The following is an 18,082-nucleotide window of genomic DNA, read 5'->3' on the forward strand; positions in this document are numbered from 1 at the left end:
GATGCCCTATAACAGTGTGCCAACCACAGATACCCTATAATAGTATGCCAGCCACAGATACCCTATAAGAGTGTGCCAGCCACAGATACCCTATAAGAGTGTGCCAGCCACAGATGCCCTATAATAGTGTGCCAGCCACAGATACCCTATAATAGTGTGCCAGCCACAGATACCCTATAATAGTGTGCCAGCCATAGATGCCCTATAACAGTGTGCCAGCCACAGATGCCCTATAACAGTGTGCCAACTACAGATACCCTATAATAGTGTGCCAGCCACAGATGCCCTATAATAGTGTGCCAGCCACAGATACCCTATAACAGTGTGCCAGCCACAAATACCCTATAAGAGTGTGCCAGACACAGATGTCCTATAATAGTGCGCCAGCCACAGATAGCCTATAACAGTGCGCCAACCACAGATACCCTATAATAGTGTGCCTGCCACAGATGCCCTATAATAGTGTGCCAGCCACAGATACCCTATAACAGTGTGCCAACCACAGATACCCTATAATAGTATGCCAGCCACAGATACCCTATAAGAGTGTGCCAGCCACAGATACCCTATAAGAGTGTGCCAGCCACAGATGCCCTATAATAGTGTGCCAGCCACAGATGCCCTATAACAGTGGTGCCAACCACAGATACCCTATAATAGTGTGCCAGCCACAGATGCCCTATAATAGTGTGCCAGCCACAGATACCCTATAACAGTGTGCCAGCCACAAATACCCTATAAGAGTGTGCCAGCCACAGATGCCCTATAATAGTGCGCCAGCCACAGATACCCTATAACAGTGCGCCAACCACAGATGCCCTATAATAGTGTGCCAGCCACAGATACCCTATAATAGTGTGCCAGCCACAGATGCCCTGTAACAGTGTGCCAGCCACAGATGCCCTATAATAGTGTGCCAGCCACAGATGCCCTATAATAGTGGGCCAGCTACAGATGCCCTATAACCGTGTGCCAGCCACAGATACCCTATAACAGTGTGCCAGCCACAGATGCCCTATAACAGTATGCCAGCCACAGATGCCCTATAACAGTGTGCCAGCTACAGATGCCCTATAACAGTGTGCCAGCCACGGATACCCTATAATTGTGTGCCGCCACAGATGCAACTACTAATGATTATATTAGTCATTATATATTATTCATTATATTAGTATCCCCCATAATATAACATGATAATTAGAGGTGAGCAAATCTTTTAAAATTTCAAAATTTTAAAGTTTAAATGTCACCAGATTTGAAAAGGTTCCTGGGATTTTGATTAGGGGCAAAGCAAAAGTGCTCCAAAGCCACCAATAGCCCAGAAAAACGTATAAGGCCACGGCCCCACTATAAGTATTTGTTCAGTATTCGGTCAGTATTTTTTTTCAGGAGTGGGAGCTAAAACCAGTTGGGGAACAATCAGAGAAAAGGTATAATAGAAACAAGTCACCAATTCTGCATTTATCACACACTCCTGGTTTTGGCTCCCACTCCTGCGAAAAAATCCTGACCAAATACTGACAAAATACTGATAGTGGGGACTTGGCCTAAGATACTAATCTGTTTTCCTCACATGCTAATTTTTTTTACTGCTGTGCTGTCACACACACACACACACGCAATCTTTAGGTTGCATTCACACTTTATTTCTGCATTTCAGTTATTCGCTGTGATTGTGGTAGAAGCTCAACGTTTTTGCAGCAATTTTCAAAAAGTGAAGGCAAACAATGTGATTGCAGCAATACATGCAACCCGGGTGCAATGTGAACGCAGCCTTACAGTTTCTTCCGTGTTATATAGCTTTCTCTCTCAGTCTTCTATGGGTAAGCTATGAGATGTGATGTTCCCACACTATCCAGATTCACTATAAAATGGCTGCTGAATTCCCTGTCTCTGCTTTTATACAGACTAAAATAGTTTCTCCTGATTGATGTGGTGGCTACAAGGCATTTTTGGCAAGCCCGTCAGGCAGTTCCCAAGGTCATATTAGCTTTCTGTAGCTGATGCAATCTTCTGAATAAATCACATTTTTTGCCAATTTGGGCCAAGCAAATTGGAAATTGTTTGTCAGGACTAATAAATAATAATAAATCATTTTCAATTATCATCAAATTGATTCACTCAACTCGAATGGTAATCTCGACTTTGCTCTTGTTACAAACTCTCCAAGCCATCTAATGAGGCCCCTGTGCTGGAGCATAGCCAACTCTCATTCCAGGAGATTATGTAACACTGCCGTAATAATAATATCTATCCCCCTAAGGAGAACCTGTCACTTAGCATAAATCTGTAGTCATGGAGTATGGTCTAAATGTCACTGTTCTCCTGAATATGGCATTTTTTTTTTTTAATTTATCCTCTCCATTTCTTAGATATGTCACTCTCCACCTGATTTACAAATCTAATCTTTTAGACAAGTAGGTGTGGTTCACAACTCTTCTCTATGGGAGTCTTCTTGAGAATCATGCCCATTTGGCTAACAAGACTATATGCCGGGAAGAGGGGGCCATATCGCCGGGAAGGAGAGGCGCAGGAACAAATGAAAAACAACGCTAAACTGAGGACAACAGCGCATTTACAGCAAGTAAAAAAATATGTTTATTGCAATTGACAGGTCCACTGTAACGTGATGCTTATGAGACCTAGCGACCATCATAAGTTTGCAACTATATTTCAATAAAAACTTGAATGTTAAACAAGATCTGATACTAATAAATGACTTTTGTCATGGACATCAAGTAGCATATAGTAGAAGGTTCACATTGGCAGACTTAGAAACTTGTAACAGTGATCAAAAGATTAACACAATGTAGAACATTGAAATATTACCTCTCGGCACAAACAGTTAACACAATATACAAGTCCATATGGTTCCAGGTAAGGGTGCCATCTCTCGCCAATTCGATACTTTCTGTCTTGGAAGACGCAGTATGTCTCTGAATCTACAGGGGTGACAGAGGGAGCATTCAGTTACCTCCTCAAGCTTCAGTGCACAGCAGGGGTTAAGAGATGGTTTTGCTGTAGTCAGGATTCTCATGATTGTTACTGTTCGCTATATAAAGCAATGCATAGAAAGTTCATGAAATATTTGTGTGGCTTCTCGGGTTTGTGTTTTTTGGCTTTACCATGAGTTTTTAATGTTCCTGGTCTCTGGAGCCTGAACAAGTCTAAAGGGAACACTGTAGGCATTAGTGACTACTGGGAATACTCCGTAAACTGGACCACAGAAGAACGGACTATTAGATCCAAAAATTGGAGGTAAACCCAAAGCTGTCAGCACCTCTGACTGTGAAGTCTACCAAGCAGCCAAACACTTTAGCTGAAAGAAAACCTTTCACAAATTGGCAGCTTATTCCCAGTCTAATGCCAAGAAAAGAGAGAAAGCAGCTGAGCAGCATATACCTACACATGATACAGCTTAGACTGAAGAATGATATGCTAGTATGCAAACATGAAAGAGAAACATTACAAGAAGAATAAATAGAAGATGCATGACCACTTAGGCTTGTGAACCTTGGTGTCCTCTGGTGGATCTACAATATCCCTGGTATGTAAAAGGCTAAAGTCTAGCTTTTCTCTAGTGAGGATTAAAATTCAACCTCCAATATATCATCAGAACAGGTTGCCATACAACTCCATATAGAATTTCTACATATGCACAATTTTTATGGAGGGGCTGGATATGTAGACCCTTTTTTTTACAGTATTGCTTAATATTGATATTAGTTATCTTTGTAAATTACTAAACACAGCTCAGACAGAAGTTTAGAGTGAGAAGTAAAGATTGAGAAATGTTCGAGTGTTATTTCTGACTATTTATTAGGAGAGGAAAACGCTGCAGTTGTTCCAATATACTTGTATGATTAGTGGCAACAAGGGAAAGTTTTGCACATTGTGACCCTATAAATGCTCGAAAGAAAAAACACGTCTATAAAAAATGCTATAAGCATAAAATACTACCAATAAAATGTATGCAATAAACTATTCAATAATAAAATAATAATAAATCGAGCCATTAAAAAATCATACTAACTATTCTAACTTGTCATTAAAAAGGTTTTCCTACAAGGGCAATATTTTTTACAAAGCACAGTATCTGCATGACTATTGTTAATATATAGTACAAGCACAACAACAAAAATTTCTTGTATGTTTGTGTCTTTTTTCATTTCCTTCTGCCCCTTTCTGCATTCATCTTGACAAAGCTAAGTGTGATGTCCTATTCTTATCTGCTAAAGCATACATTTTCCATCAGCACACTGCTCCTCCTTAGTGCTGCAGGCCTCCCTCCCCTTTGTGCATCCTGATAGAAATAGATAGATCTCAACATGGGCCCTTTTTATTTATATGGATAATTTGCCTGTTAAAAGTTTTGATTATAGTGACTGTGACCCATTATTTGACCAATTCATTGTGTGGCAAGACGACTCACTCGGCTGCAGTCGGAAGTAGACACACCAATGGTTTTGTCTGCATGTTTATTATATCAGCATAAAGCACTGCAGACTTCAGCAAAATAAACTCAGCTTTGCTGGCATAAAGGTAAAACAAAAGACAAATGATAACACAGTCCATATGTGTGCGGGTTTGCCTGCACCAATTTGCAGCACACTTCAGCTCCTCCTGAGCTGAAGTTCCACCGTCTGGAGACATGTCTCTCCAAATTCACAACCCCCGAAGAAAAAAAAACAGTGACTGAGCATTTAAATTTGCCCAGCCACATCCTGAAGTGGAGATATGGTGAATGACCTCCCACCCTTCTTAATGTCACAAAAAAAACACTCCCTTCACAATGGTGATTTAACCCCCTAACATATAACAAGCTGGAGAAAAGTTGTAGGTTCAGTTCACTAAGGCTAGTAGCCATAGTGAAACATGTCTCCCTTCATATATAACACCAGTGACTCTGTCTCAATTGCTATTTATAAACTTTACATTTCATTGGGATCTTCAGTGCATGATCATGCTTACCCCTACATGCATAGGTGAGCACAGAGTAGGAAAATCATGCTGCTATGGCAAACAGGATGTCATTAGAGGGTCTGAGGGATGTTTTATTAGACAGGTACATCTGTTTTTTATTAATCAGACAGGGTCATTAGGTGCAAGTTCAACTGGAATCTTCAGCATGGCATAGCTGGGGTGTGCTACAACATGTAAGATGTTTTATTAGACAGGGTCTTTAGGTGCAAATGCAGTTGGAATCTTCAGCATAGCATAGCATAGCTGGGGTGTGCTACAACATATCAGATATTTTATTAGTCAGGGTCATTAGATACATCTGAGCATGCCCTAGCAACAGCACTAGGACTAATGGAGGACAGATCAAATGGCAACAGAGGGTAAAGAGAGACTTGATTAGGGGGTACTAACTGAAAATCAATCCAGATTTAAAATTAAGTTGTATTCACACACTTGATTTATTCTGCATATACAGAAAACTGAGACCACATTACGATTTTGGAAAAAACATTTAGGGCTTCCATGATGGAAGAAGAGATCACAGTATGTTAATACATAAGAGCAGCAGTCATTGCAGCATCCAGAGATTCATGATCAAGTCGAAGTTATTTTGGAATGAGATACTCAAAGCTATAAAATAAGGTCCAGTAAATGATAAATATCCAAAAGACCCATTTATTATTATTTATTATTCAAAAGAGTATTTTGAAAATATTAGTTGCATTCTTGGATTTACCTTATACTTGGCTATCTAACAAATCTATAAAGCACCACAGGAGGTCTGCTTGGAAATGGGCCATTTCAAGTCAACTATACATGAAAGCCATTGCAGCCTTCACCACCGAACAAGCACTGATTGATTTCAGAATGAAAGTCTTTTTATTTTATGTGAGATTTTCCAACCATGTAGTCTAAAATTTGGTTTAGAATTTTGGTAATTTTTTATCTGAATAAAAATATATCTAACATGAGAGGGCTGTATAAAATAAAGACAGGGCACTAAAAAGAACAAAAATAACTAGAGAATCCAATATGTAAGGGACATTGCTATACATAAAAAGAGAGGAAACTAGGGTATATATACACAGAAACACAGTATATGTATTTTTATATTAAACTACATTGATCCCTAAGCGGTATTATAGTTTTGACACATTTTGACAATATTGTATACAGTAACTATACTAGATATAATCAGATGGTTCCAGAGTTATGTCAATTGTGTTACGTCTGTCTTAAAAATCCTCAGTGGTACATAGTCTGCCAATCTAAATGATTACTAGTATAAAATATTTAGTTTTTAGAATCCTTATTACTAGATTCCTCTAAAATGATGGAGTTTTACCTACATTCTAAAACATAAATACAAATGGTATATTATTTACATACACGTTCACGACCCCTCTGTCTCTATGTGTAAACTGACTCATTCTCCACGAAGGAAAATCACATGTGAGATGATTCATGGACGAGCTTCCTCAGATGAACAGGAAGCATAAACCTTGCAGAGCCTCTTGTAATCCTACTGTTAATGATGTTGACCTTTACAAGTGCCATGTTTTGGTTCTTGGAGCTGTAAATGAAACCTTCTTCCTACAATAAATTAGGCAGGAGCTTCAGGAGCCAATTTTACCCTTTGCACAATCCAAACAGGCTTTATATTCCTGTACCTAAAATTAGCAGTGTACTTAATGGGTGTTTTCATGTAAAACATAGAACAAAAACCTTGATAGGGTTAAACCTACATTGCAGGACACAATGCAATTCTTATGTGTGCTATTGTTACTATCTAAAAGTGAATGCTATTGACAAATGTAACTAAAACCTAACACTATTTTATTTCTATTGTATAAGACACACAGACTCAAATGATGTATCTGATGATGCATAGTTTGGGCATCATAACTTAGTTAAAGGAATTGTCTAAAATCTCTACTGCAATTCTTCCCTTAATCTCCTCCTTTTCTTTTATCCTATTTTGTCTCATTTACAATTAAAACAGAGAAATATATCAAGAAATCTTCTCTCTGTTTCTCAGGCGGGAAGCCACATTCCTCTTCTCTTCCTCATTCCAGGAGAGGAGTTAACTCCAAACATACCAGTCAACTCTCACCACTTATTTCTATTCAACAGATTGATGCTTAACTCCCTCCCCTCACTTTTAGCTCCTTACCGACGTGCTCTTATCAGACCTGTAGAATCACAGTCCGCCAGGCCACCAACATCAGCAATTTCCACTGCAGCTGTCCTAAGGACTACTCTCACTGTGTGCTTGTCTAAATGCAGTATTTTGTTACCTCTGTATGTAAATAGAGTGATAACAATGTAGACTGACAACAAACACTGTTAATTGAGTGTGCTACAGTAGAACTTGTGCTAAATTTTATAGTTCTACTAATACTACAGCTACATGTCACTCAAGGAGGAGAGCCCACCTTGCCTGAACCTGGAAGTGAGGAGACTGCGGAGTTGTGAGCTGCTCAAGAGACAACGTGAGGATACCTCTTTAAGTAATTGTTCTTATAAAATGCTGATAAATTTGATTATGATACAAGTGGTAAATAATTAGACTAGGGCTACATGGTGACATGTGTCGCACAACATTGAAATCACATTGTCACATTGAGACATTGCATCTAATGATTTTCCATCCTGTTGCATTGTGACCTGATACTTATTGTGACTGAGTCCAATTGTGTTGGATTTTCTGTTGCTGGTCGCAAGTTGCATGCAACTCACGATCTATAGACTTCAATGCAGGTTTCATGTGAATGCGAATCGCATGTGACTTGTCTTCGATTTGTCTATTTTATTCACAGCAAAACCACAGCTTTAAAATATTTGCGCGACAGCAAGTCACAGACAAATTGCACAAATCTTTTTGGTCGCTGACTTGTCTGAGAACTGATGCTGCGCTCCGTATGTCGCCATGTAGACTTAATTTTACCTAACAAGGATGTACGTTGTAACAGCGGTCTGCAGAAAAATTTGTAATAACTATTATTGGATATTAACTACTAAGTGCTGCATGTTCTATAATGACAAGTACGATGTTACTTACTCTTAACATGTTCTAATCTGCAGCCATCCATGATGAGCAGGAATAAAAGGCAAAAGAAACTGTACTTTTCTTCCATCTTTGTGGGCTTAAACAGTAAAGGCTGAAAAAAATGAAAAAATGTACAAAATAACACATTAAATCAAATGAAAACATATTGAAACAAAGTTTTAGAGATCATTGTTCCATAAATAAATTATAAAAATGAAGGCTTTTATTTAATGGTTCAACCATTTGGAATAGTGAGAATTCATCATCATGTTTCCTGGTGTAAGTGTAGTGATTTTTTTCTCACTTGTCATCTGTGTGCTGCCGCTTGCTGTCCATTTTTTTTAACTCAGCAGTTATTAATCCTTTACAGAACCATTTACAGTTTCCCATCTTACAGAATTGCAATATATCTGTAAAAATCGTATGCCACTGATGATCCGTATGGTAATCGTTTTTTTTTTCTCACGCTGAACCGATTTCGGAGTCAAATTATTCAATGTATACTCTCGTGTGAGCGAGCCCTAAAGATGCTGTTGAACTTTGCTTGGTGTTTTTTCCCTTTAGGCCTATATGGGAAGCCTGGAAAACTCATGTAAAAACGCTGTTACATTTTTAAGTACAGAATCAAAGTCTTTCTGTACTAAAAAAATCCAAAAAACATAAAAAAATGCATCAAATAGAGGGCAAAATGCAGCAAAAAAAAGTAAAAATTTGAGAAGATTGCTATTGCGTATTCTAGTGTAGACACCTGCAGAGAACATACAGATAAAAAGGAAAAAAAATGAAGCATATACGGTAATATTCATGTGACCACAGCTTCAGGTGGAAATGGAGTAAAATAAGGGTAGGTGCAAACGTTCAGTATTTGAAGCAGAAAAACTGTTACAAATACTGGAGTGTTGGCAGGAAAAATGCGTAAAATACATGAATTTTTGTGTGTGTGTTTGATGCATTTTTTTCACATTCATTTGTATGGGTGAATATCACTGCAAAAACGTTTAAAGAACTGACATGTTGCAGATTTTAAACTGCTTCAAATCTGCAAGGAAACAATAAGCAGCGTGTACATGACATTTCAGAAATCTCATTCACTTTGCTAAAATAGTAAAATGCTGCTTTTTGCGTAGAAACAATGACGCAATGGGGCATGATTGACATCTTTCCCTACTATAAATCATTCCATCAGGTAGTTGATGTCACGGGTTTAGCGCGACATAGAGGAGGCAGAAGAGCGCAGTATCTGATTCCTCCTACTTGTGCACTGAATAGGAGCATTTCACCTTCATATTAAATGGTGCAGGTTTCTTTTAGCAGTGCAGGGGTTAATCTGCATAACTGAGAGCTCTTGGAAGCTTCTCTGCTGTTCACTGTTAGCCAGTCCCCTTTCCTATATATACTGGACTCTGGCTAGCAGTCATTGCCAGAGCTAGCTTCATGATGAATAGTTAGGAGTTCGGTGGAGAGTTGTTTGAGAAGGCGTTTGGTAGATAAAACTAAACTGTTAGGTGGTTTTGGTTGTGTGTTAATCCTCTCCTTATCCGACTTTGGGTTTTCCCCATCCTCCACTCCTCTGTTGTTTGTATGTACATATTTGTATGATTGGTATTTTCATTTATCCCTGTTTGTATTACTTTGTTACTCTGGTTTGGGTACTGACATACACTACTACTCCCCTCTTACCTGGGTGGAGGGAGGTAACAGACTGGGGGCAGATTGAGGAGCTCAGATAAGGTACGTGGCCTTGGCATCTTCACCTTCAGAAGTAATCCAGGGAAAAGGGCCAGGGAAGGAGCCTCTGGTCCCGGGATATCCGACAACAGAGTTGTGACAGTTACTCTAGGCTTCCTGAGCATGTACAGAGTGTAGATGAAACTGTGGAGAGTCATTGGTGAAGCGTCTCCCTGCCGTGCTAGGCCTTGTTTGTTAGCATAAGACAAGCTGAACTTTTATAGTTGTTTTTTACAATAATGAAACATTTATGTGGGATAACAGGGACTTTGTTGTAAAGCGATAATGGACAATTTATAGTCATGGTGATCAGATCTCCAATCCAGTTTCATGACATCTGTGTCCCTTATATAATTCAACCTTAATTTTGTGGTTGAACCACAAGTTTGTATAAAATGATTTATGGTCGTTCTTGAGCACATCGTTGTTCCCACATGAAAGATATCTCAGATTGCATGTCTGATCACCAAGTAAACGCCTGTTATTGTAATGTGATATGGAAATAAGATATTACTGCAGTACTGTTATGATTTTTGTTTCTCACCATTATCTAGTCGAAACAAACAGATGTCCATAAATAGACTCTTTGCCTCAGAGTTGGCTTTAGTATTTCTTTAGTATGTCTGGCTCACATGCTTGGACTTTTTTCAAGGCAGGAAATAATGAGTGATGATCATTCAAGTGTTTTGTGCAGATTCTAATGATAGTTCTAGTTAAAACAGAAAACCAGGTAATATAGTTATCTCCTAATGCCAGGAAAATAATTTATCAATTTTTTAAAGGTTAGGTCTATGAGTGTGAAACTGCACGTGTGTGACCACAAATATGGAACAGAGCAGAGGTCATGTACATACAGTCCAGCTCCATTCATGTAGGCTACACAGGCCTTGTTGGCGTAAACGGTGGGGATCCCAGTGGTTGGACCCGCTCCGATCACAAATTTATGATATATGCTGTGGATTGGCGATAAATGTTGTTGGTGAGTAGTAGACATTGAGGGGTCACAGGTCAATAACACTATAATGTCCTCTGCACTTATACTGACGGATAAAGCCAACAAAACACCATCCCGCTGATGGTAGATGAAAACCTCGCTACTGCTAAAATTTCAATAAAAAATTTCAATAAATGACACAGGTGACTTTCACTAGTAAGATCACAGGTATGGATTGATGATCATACTGTGAACAAATCATGCATAATTAAATTCTGCAAAGTATCAAAATAAAATTCACAGGTTAAACAAGTGAATGACTCCATGAGAATTTTGGGGCATATTTTTCTAATGTATGTTTTTATTAAAGAATTGTTTTTACAATAATGTACAGCATTACATATACTATAAAAGTACATCCATTAAATATTAAACTGATATTTTGTATTTATCTCACCGGCATGAGATAAATACAAAACGTATTGTGGTTCTTCCTGTACAATATAAAACACATGTGGTTCCTTCTGTCTGATAGCTCTTTAGTCATTACAATCTTGCTCCACTGTCTATCATGTTTCCATATATCTACTCTGCATCCAGCTTAAACATATTTTCAAGTACTTTAACTATTAACCTCAAAGGGTATCTTTATGGAAGTCTTTGCACCATTTAATCAAAGGTGATTTAGTGTTTGTGTAATCCAGTGGTGTGTGCGTGTGCAAAAAGAGGTAGTTTTTTTGTGATTTGTCCTTTTCCACGTGTCCCTATTGGGTGCCTAATATGTTGGACCTGGTTCCAATCTCTATCTCTAACTTTGGTTACTATTCGTTGTATGCAGCTCCTGGCCTGCAGATATGAGAAGAGGTATGAGAATGGTGAGATATTTTTGTATAATTTCATCTTTAGTCAAAATCCACTTTTGTTGTATGTTTTATGAGTTTGTCTATTGTGTATATTGCATGTTTCCTACATATTTTGAATATTGCCTGTGGGTCACAGTCTTGGAAAATAGGATTAATTACAAGTGAAATATATAGTGATTTCACAGGCAATAGATATTGATTCTTTAATTTTATTTCAAACCTTCCAGTTTGGGCCATACTTGTCAATAATATTTCATTCTTAGACAATGCAAACTTAGACGAAATGTATCAAATGTATCAAAGTGGTTCATGCAGTTTGATAAATCTATATAATTTTAAGTCTAGTTTAAGTTTTCACCATCTATTAATTGGCTTGCTATGTGCCAGAAATGTGTGCCACAATTTAGTTGGATTTTTTTTGTGCACATTAAGCCACAACCTTTCCACCCCTGTAGGGCTCATTCAGACGTCAGTTTTTTTCATGTGAGTTCCATGCATGTTTTTCACGGATAAAACTCGTACTTATTATAGTCTATGGTTTTGTTTTCATGTCCATGAATTGCTGACAAAAAATCACTGAGACATGCCCGGCTTTGACCCGAGTCTCAGGTCAATCTTGCCAGTGCTAATCTAGGGGTCCATGAAAAAATCAGGCAGGATAATGATGCCATCCATGTGCCGTCTGCTTTTCATGGACTGTTTGATATGAGAAGCTTGAGAAATCTTCATACTTTTTTTTACATCCAGAAAACCTGATGAAACTCTGACTAAACTCTAAGGCTATGTGCGCATGTTGAGTATTTGATTACAGAAATTTCTGCATCTCTTGGTAGCAAAAACGCTGTGGAAAAAACGTGCATTTTGCCACGTTTTTGCATGCCTTTTTTTAATGCGTTTTTTTATGTGTTTTTGTACAGCAATAAATGCTTTTTGGAGCTAAATAAAGATATTTGAAAAAGGAAACTTGGGACATCACTTTAACTCTTGGATTACCGTTGGACCTGGGGTGAGTAGATTGGTTAATTTAAATGATTAAAGAATGTGTCAGTTTTATTTCAAATAATGTGTTTTATTCTTGGTGTGTGTGTTTATTTAACACAGGTTTAGTAATGAGGGTGTCTGGCTGACACCTCTTCACTACTAAACCTAGGGCTTGGTGTCAGCGACACCTAATCCCATTACCTCTAATCCCATTCAAATATGAAGAGCCTTTCCTGGGGCAGCTAAGGGCTGCTATTTTTAGCATAGGAAGGGGCCATTAGGCCAACATGTTCCCTGGCTATTAATATTTTCGCTGCGTCCAAGACGTTGCGTTCTAATGTCGCACTTGTTTTGTCAGTACATGCGGATCAACCGCATGTAATGACATTTCAATCGGTCAAAATCTGCAGTGGAGACTGGTGAATTTATGCAGCATTAAAAACAAGCACAGTGGGCATGGGATTTGTTATCAATTAAAAATGAATAATTAAACAAAAAAAATGGCGTGGGCTCCAGTGTCATTTTTATAACCAGCAGAGGGAAAGCACTGGCACCACCACCAGAATTTCCTCACTCAGCGTCGGTGCAGTAAGTAAGTTTACCGGAACTCATCAGCTGATTGAACTCCGGTGACCTCTCTCCCGACAGCTCAGCACTATACACTGATGGAGCGATCATGCTCTTGTCAGTGAATAGAGTGCTGCTGGGTGATCCGATTGCCGTGGGACACTCGGGATTACGGCAGATATGTGAGCATAATTTTTTTTTATTTTAATATTTATTTTAACTTTTTTTTTTGTACTTTGAGCACAGGGGTCGACTGATGACAGCTCCCATCAGCAGCGCCTGCTCTCACTGTCATCAGCGGCAGCAGTTGTAGGCTGATGGGAGGAGTAGTCTCTCATCAGCAGATGTCTGTGACCCACGGTCAATTCTTTGTGCGTTTTTGCCACGTTTTTGACCCATTGACTTCAATTGAGTTAGTCAAATACGCAGCAAAAATTTGCACATATTTTTATACCTGCATTTTTGCTGCAGATTTGACTGACTCAATTGAAGTCAATGGGTGAAAAAGGTGGCAAAAACGCACAAAGAATTGACATGCTGAAGATTTAAATGCAATGTCAATCCTGACAGGAAAATTCCTGATCATGTGTACAGCACTTCAAGATTGTCATTGCATTAGTGTTTTTGGCCAAATACCGCACTGAAAAATAGCAGCGAAAACGCACCAAAAATGAACCATGTGCACACAGTTTAAATCAGGGGTCTCAAACACGCGGCCCGCGGGCCGCATGCGGCCCCTGAGGCTGCTTTATGCGGCCCGCAGGCACAGACCCCTTGACGATCCCGACCTGGTCCAGGAGGAGCAGCCGACAGCAGCGCTGAATTGCCACACAGAGACTGTTTCCCAGCACTGCATTTCCAATGCCAGCCGCTGGCCAATCAGAGGCCAGCAGCTGATATCTGCGTGTCGGCGCAGCGAGTATGACGTCATTGCCATATGCAGATGTCAGCTGCTGGCCTCTGATTGGCCGGCGGCTGACATTGAAAATGCTGTGCTGGGAGACAGTCTCTGTGCAGCAATGCAGCGCTGCTGTCGGCGGCTCCTCCTGGACCAGGTCGGGATCGTCAAGGGGTCGGACTCTGTGGTGCCTGCGGGCCACATCTGCAGGAAGGACGCCGAAGGAACGGAGGACAGGTGAGAATCATCTTTTTTTTTTTCTATTTTATGTGTGTGAAGAACAGCACAGGGGGCGCATAGCCACAAGAGGGGACTGGGATGGGGCACAGAGCCACAAGAGGGGACCTGGATGGGGCACATAGCCACAAGAGGGGACCTGGATGGGGCACAGAGCCTCAAGATGTGGACCTGGATGGGGCACATAGCCTCAAGATGTGGACCTGGATGGGGCACATAGCCACAGGATGGGGACCTGGATGGGGCACAGAGCCTCAAGATGTGGACCTGGATGGGGCACAGAGCCACAAGATGGGGACCAGAGCCACAAGATGGGGACCTGGATGGGGAACATTGCCACAGGATGGGGACCTGGATGAGGCACATTAGTACAAGATGGGCGCCAGGATGGGGAACGTTGCCACAGGATGGGGACCTGGATGGGGCACATAGCCTCAAGATGTGGACCTGGATGGGGCACATAGCCTCAAGATGTGGACCTGGATGGGGCACAGAGCCACAAGATGTGGACCTGGATGGGGCACATAGCCTCAAGATGTGGACCTGGATGGGGCACATAGCCTCAAGATGTGGACCTGGATGGGGCACATAGCCTCAAGATGTGGACCTGGATGGGGCACAGAGCCACAAGATGGGGACCAGAGCCACAAGATGGGGACCTGGATGGGGAACATTGCCACAGGATGGGGACCTGGATGGGGCACATAGCCCCAAGATGGGGACCTGGATGAGGCACATTAGTACAAGATGGGCGCCAGGATGGGGAACGTTGCCACAGGATGGGGACCTGGATGGGGACCTGGATGGGGCACATAGCCACAGGATGGGGACCTGGATGGGGCACATAGCCACAGGATGGGGACCTGGATGGGGCACATTAGTACAAGATGGGGACTTGGATGGGGAACATTACTACAAGATGTTTTCCATTATTACTATATGATGCTAATTGTAAGACAATATTACTGTATGTGGCCAATTGGGGGAAATAAAATTGTAAAAAAAATAAAAAATAAAATAAAGCATGAAAAAATATTGGGCACTAAAAATGCTGTTTTATATGTAAACTAAAGTAAACACAAAAAAGTGCACGTTTATTATCGCCACATCCATAACGACCCAAGCCATAAAAAAATAAACACGGCAAAAATGTTCAAAAGGTGTATACAAAAAAAATGGTATCACTAAAAATGTCACATTGAACAAAGAATGCGGCCCCCCAAATTCAAATTTTTTCCATGTGCGGCCCATATACCCAGCCGAGTTTGAGACCCCTGGTTTAAATGGAAAAAACTGACACTGGCCAGAATCTGATAACACTGTGATAAAAAAAAAAACACTTCTGAAACTCTGACTATTTTTTGCATGCAAGAAAAATCACTGATGTCTAAATGAGCCCTTACCCTCCCAAATTTTATTGGTGCAAAGACACCAGTATAAGTAAATGACAGCCATTGTGTGTTGTTAAAAATAACATACAGTGTATATACACTTCTTTTAAAATCCCAGGCTTTTGTCATATAAAGCAATAATACCAAAAATAATCATTTCAGAGCTTTTTCCACCTTTAAGGTCATCCATAATCTGTACAAATCCATTGAGAAACAAACTGAAATAATTTCAAAGGGGAAAAGAAAAATAATAAAACTAAAATAATGAGGTTGCATAAGTGCGAATATCCTCCTCTTATAATTGGGAATGTGGTTGTGTTCAGAATTAGCCATTCGCAATTAAACTCATGTTAATTAGTAGTCCGTGCACAGCTGTCAACATTCAAAGTGACTCTTATTAACCCCATAAAAAGTTTACCTGCTGTAGTAGGATATTCCTGACATTTTTTTACTCATATTATACCGCAAAAGCCATGGTCTGTAAACAGCTTACAACATAGCAAAGGGATCTTATTGTTAAAAGTTATCAGTCAGGAGAAGGGTACAAAACATTTCCAAGGCATTAGATATACCATGAAACATGGTGAAGACGATCATCAAGAAGAGGTATAAATTTCACACAACAGTAATATTATGCAGAACTGAATGTCGCCGAAAAATAGATGAAAAGACAACAAGGAAATTGATCCCGGAGGCTGCCAAGAGGCCTACAGCAACATTAAAGAAGCTGCAGGAATTTCTGGCAAGTACTGGTTGTATAATGTAATAATATCCCGAATTCTTGATATGTCTGGCCTGTGGGTTAGTGTGGCAACACAAAAGGCTTTTCTTACAAAGAAAAACATCCAAATATGGCTATGTGTTGCCAAAACCTACATCAAGTCTGTCAAAAATATGTAGGAAATGCATTATAGTCTGATGAGACCGTGGTTGAACTTTCTGACTATAATTCCAAAAGGTATGTTTGCTGCAAAGTCAATACAAAAAGGATGCCATACACAAAGTGTCTATGCTTTGGGACTGTTTTTCAGCAGATGGAACTGGGGCTTTATTCAAGGTGGAGGGAAATATGAACAGTTCAAAATATGAGTCAATTTTGCATCAAAACTTTAAAAAAACTGCTAAACAGTTAAAGATGAAGAGGAATTTCACCTTTCAGTATGGCAATGACCCTAAGCATACCTCTAAATCAACAATAGAATGGCTTCACTAGAACAAGATTAAAGTTATGCAATGGTCTTGCCAGAGCCCAGTCCAGAATCGAATTGAAAATCTATGGGGTGACCTAAAGAAGGCGCTATACACAGGGGATGCCCTCACAATCTGACAATCAGGAGCTCTACTGCAAGGAAGACTAGTCAAAGATTGCAAATTCTAGATGTACCATTCTGATAGACTCCTACCCAAAAAGGCTACTTTCATAAATTCAAAAGGTACGTCTACAAAGTATTCCTTTAAAGAAGCACTCCTATCAAAGTTTTTATTCTCCTACTCTATTGCAATCATGATATTATATAGCACTGTGTACATACAATTGCTCATTTTGCCTTTCTACCCAGCTAATTCTTCTCTTTTCCATTAGTTCTATGACATCATGTGACTAAAAACTGACTGACTGAATCCTTCTAAGTTCTATGTAGAAACAGGAGGTCAATTTTCTCTGCCCAAGTCATGAGTCACTGCAAAAGTCTATGGGAGGGGGAGGAATGCACCAACTGGGTCAGGAGTTGAAGAGGAGGATGAATCATACAGAAACAAGAGACTTCCTGTTTCTACACAGAGCAAAGAGAAGAATTAACTGGGTAGAAAGGCAAAATGAGCAATTGTAAGTACACAGTGCTATATAATATGATGACTGCAATATATGAAGAAGATGAAGATAAAAACTTTGATGGGAGTGCTTCTTTAACCACTTCGCGCCAGAGCCTGTTTTTGCCTTCGTGACCGGGCCAATTTTTTCAATTCTGACCACTGTCACTTTATGAAGTAATTACTCTGGAACGCTTCAACGTATTCCCCTGATTCTGAGACTGTTTTTTCATGACATATTGTACTTCATGATAGTGGTAAAATTTCTTCCATATAACTTGCGTTTATTTGTGAAAAAATCGGAAATTTGGCGAAAATTTAGAAAATTTTGCAATTTTCAAACTTTGAATTTTCATGCCCTTAAATCAGAGAGATATGTCACACAAAATAGTTAATAAATAACATTTCCCACATGTCTACTTTACATCAGCACAATTTTGGAACCAAAATTTTTTTTTGTTAGGGAGCTATAAGGGTTAAAAGTTGACCAGCGATTTCTCATTTTTCCAACAAAATTTACAAAAACATTTTTTTAGGGACCACATCATATTTGAAGTCACTTTGAGGGGTCTTTATGACAGAAAATACCCAAAATTGACACCATTCTAAAAACTGCACCCCTCAAGGTGCTCAAAACCACATTCAAGAACTTTATTAACCCTT

General features: G+C 39.6%; 1 protein-coding gene across 1 annotated transcript in view; it reads right to left on the reverse strand.

Annotated features, from left to right (window-relative positions):
* CHRDL1 (chordin like 1) overlaps window positions 1-18,082 on the reverse strand; it is a 111,220-nt gene that overhangs the window by 58,226 nt on the left and 34,912 nt on the right. Inside the window, exons 2-3 of the mRNA XM_073637903.1 lie at window positions 8,024-8,123; window positions 2,830-2,942 (exon numbers count right to left, since the gene is read on the reverse strand). Of these exons, the coding sequence (XP_073494004.1) occupies window positions 2,830-2,942; window positions 8,024-8,099 (189 nt within the window). The 5' untranslated portion in view covers window positions 8,100-8,123. The remainder of the gene's footprint in view (window positions 1-2,829; window positions 2,943-8,023; window positions 8,124-18,082) is intronic.

This window comes from Phyllobates terribilis, unplaced genomic scaffold, assembly GCF_046119375.1.
Source record: "Phyllobates terribilis strain yellow unplaced genomic scaffold, ASM4611937v1 Scaffold_7__3_contigs__length_470593459, whole genome shotgun sequence".
In the NCBI taxonomy this organism is placed as follows: domain Eukaryota; kingdom Metazoa; phylum Chordata; class Amphibia; order Anura; family Dendrobatidae; genus Phyllobates; species Phyllobates terribilis.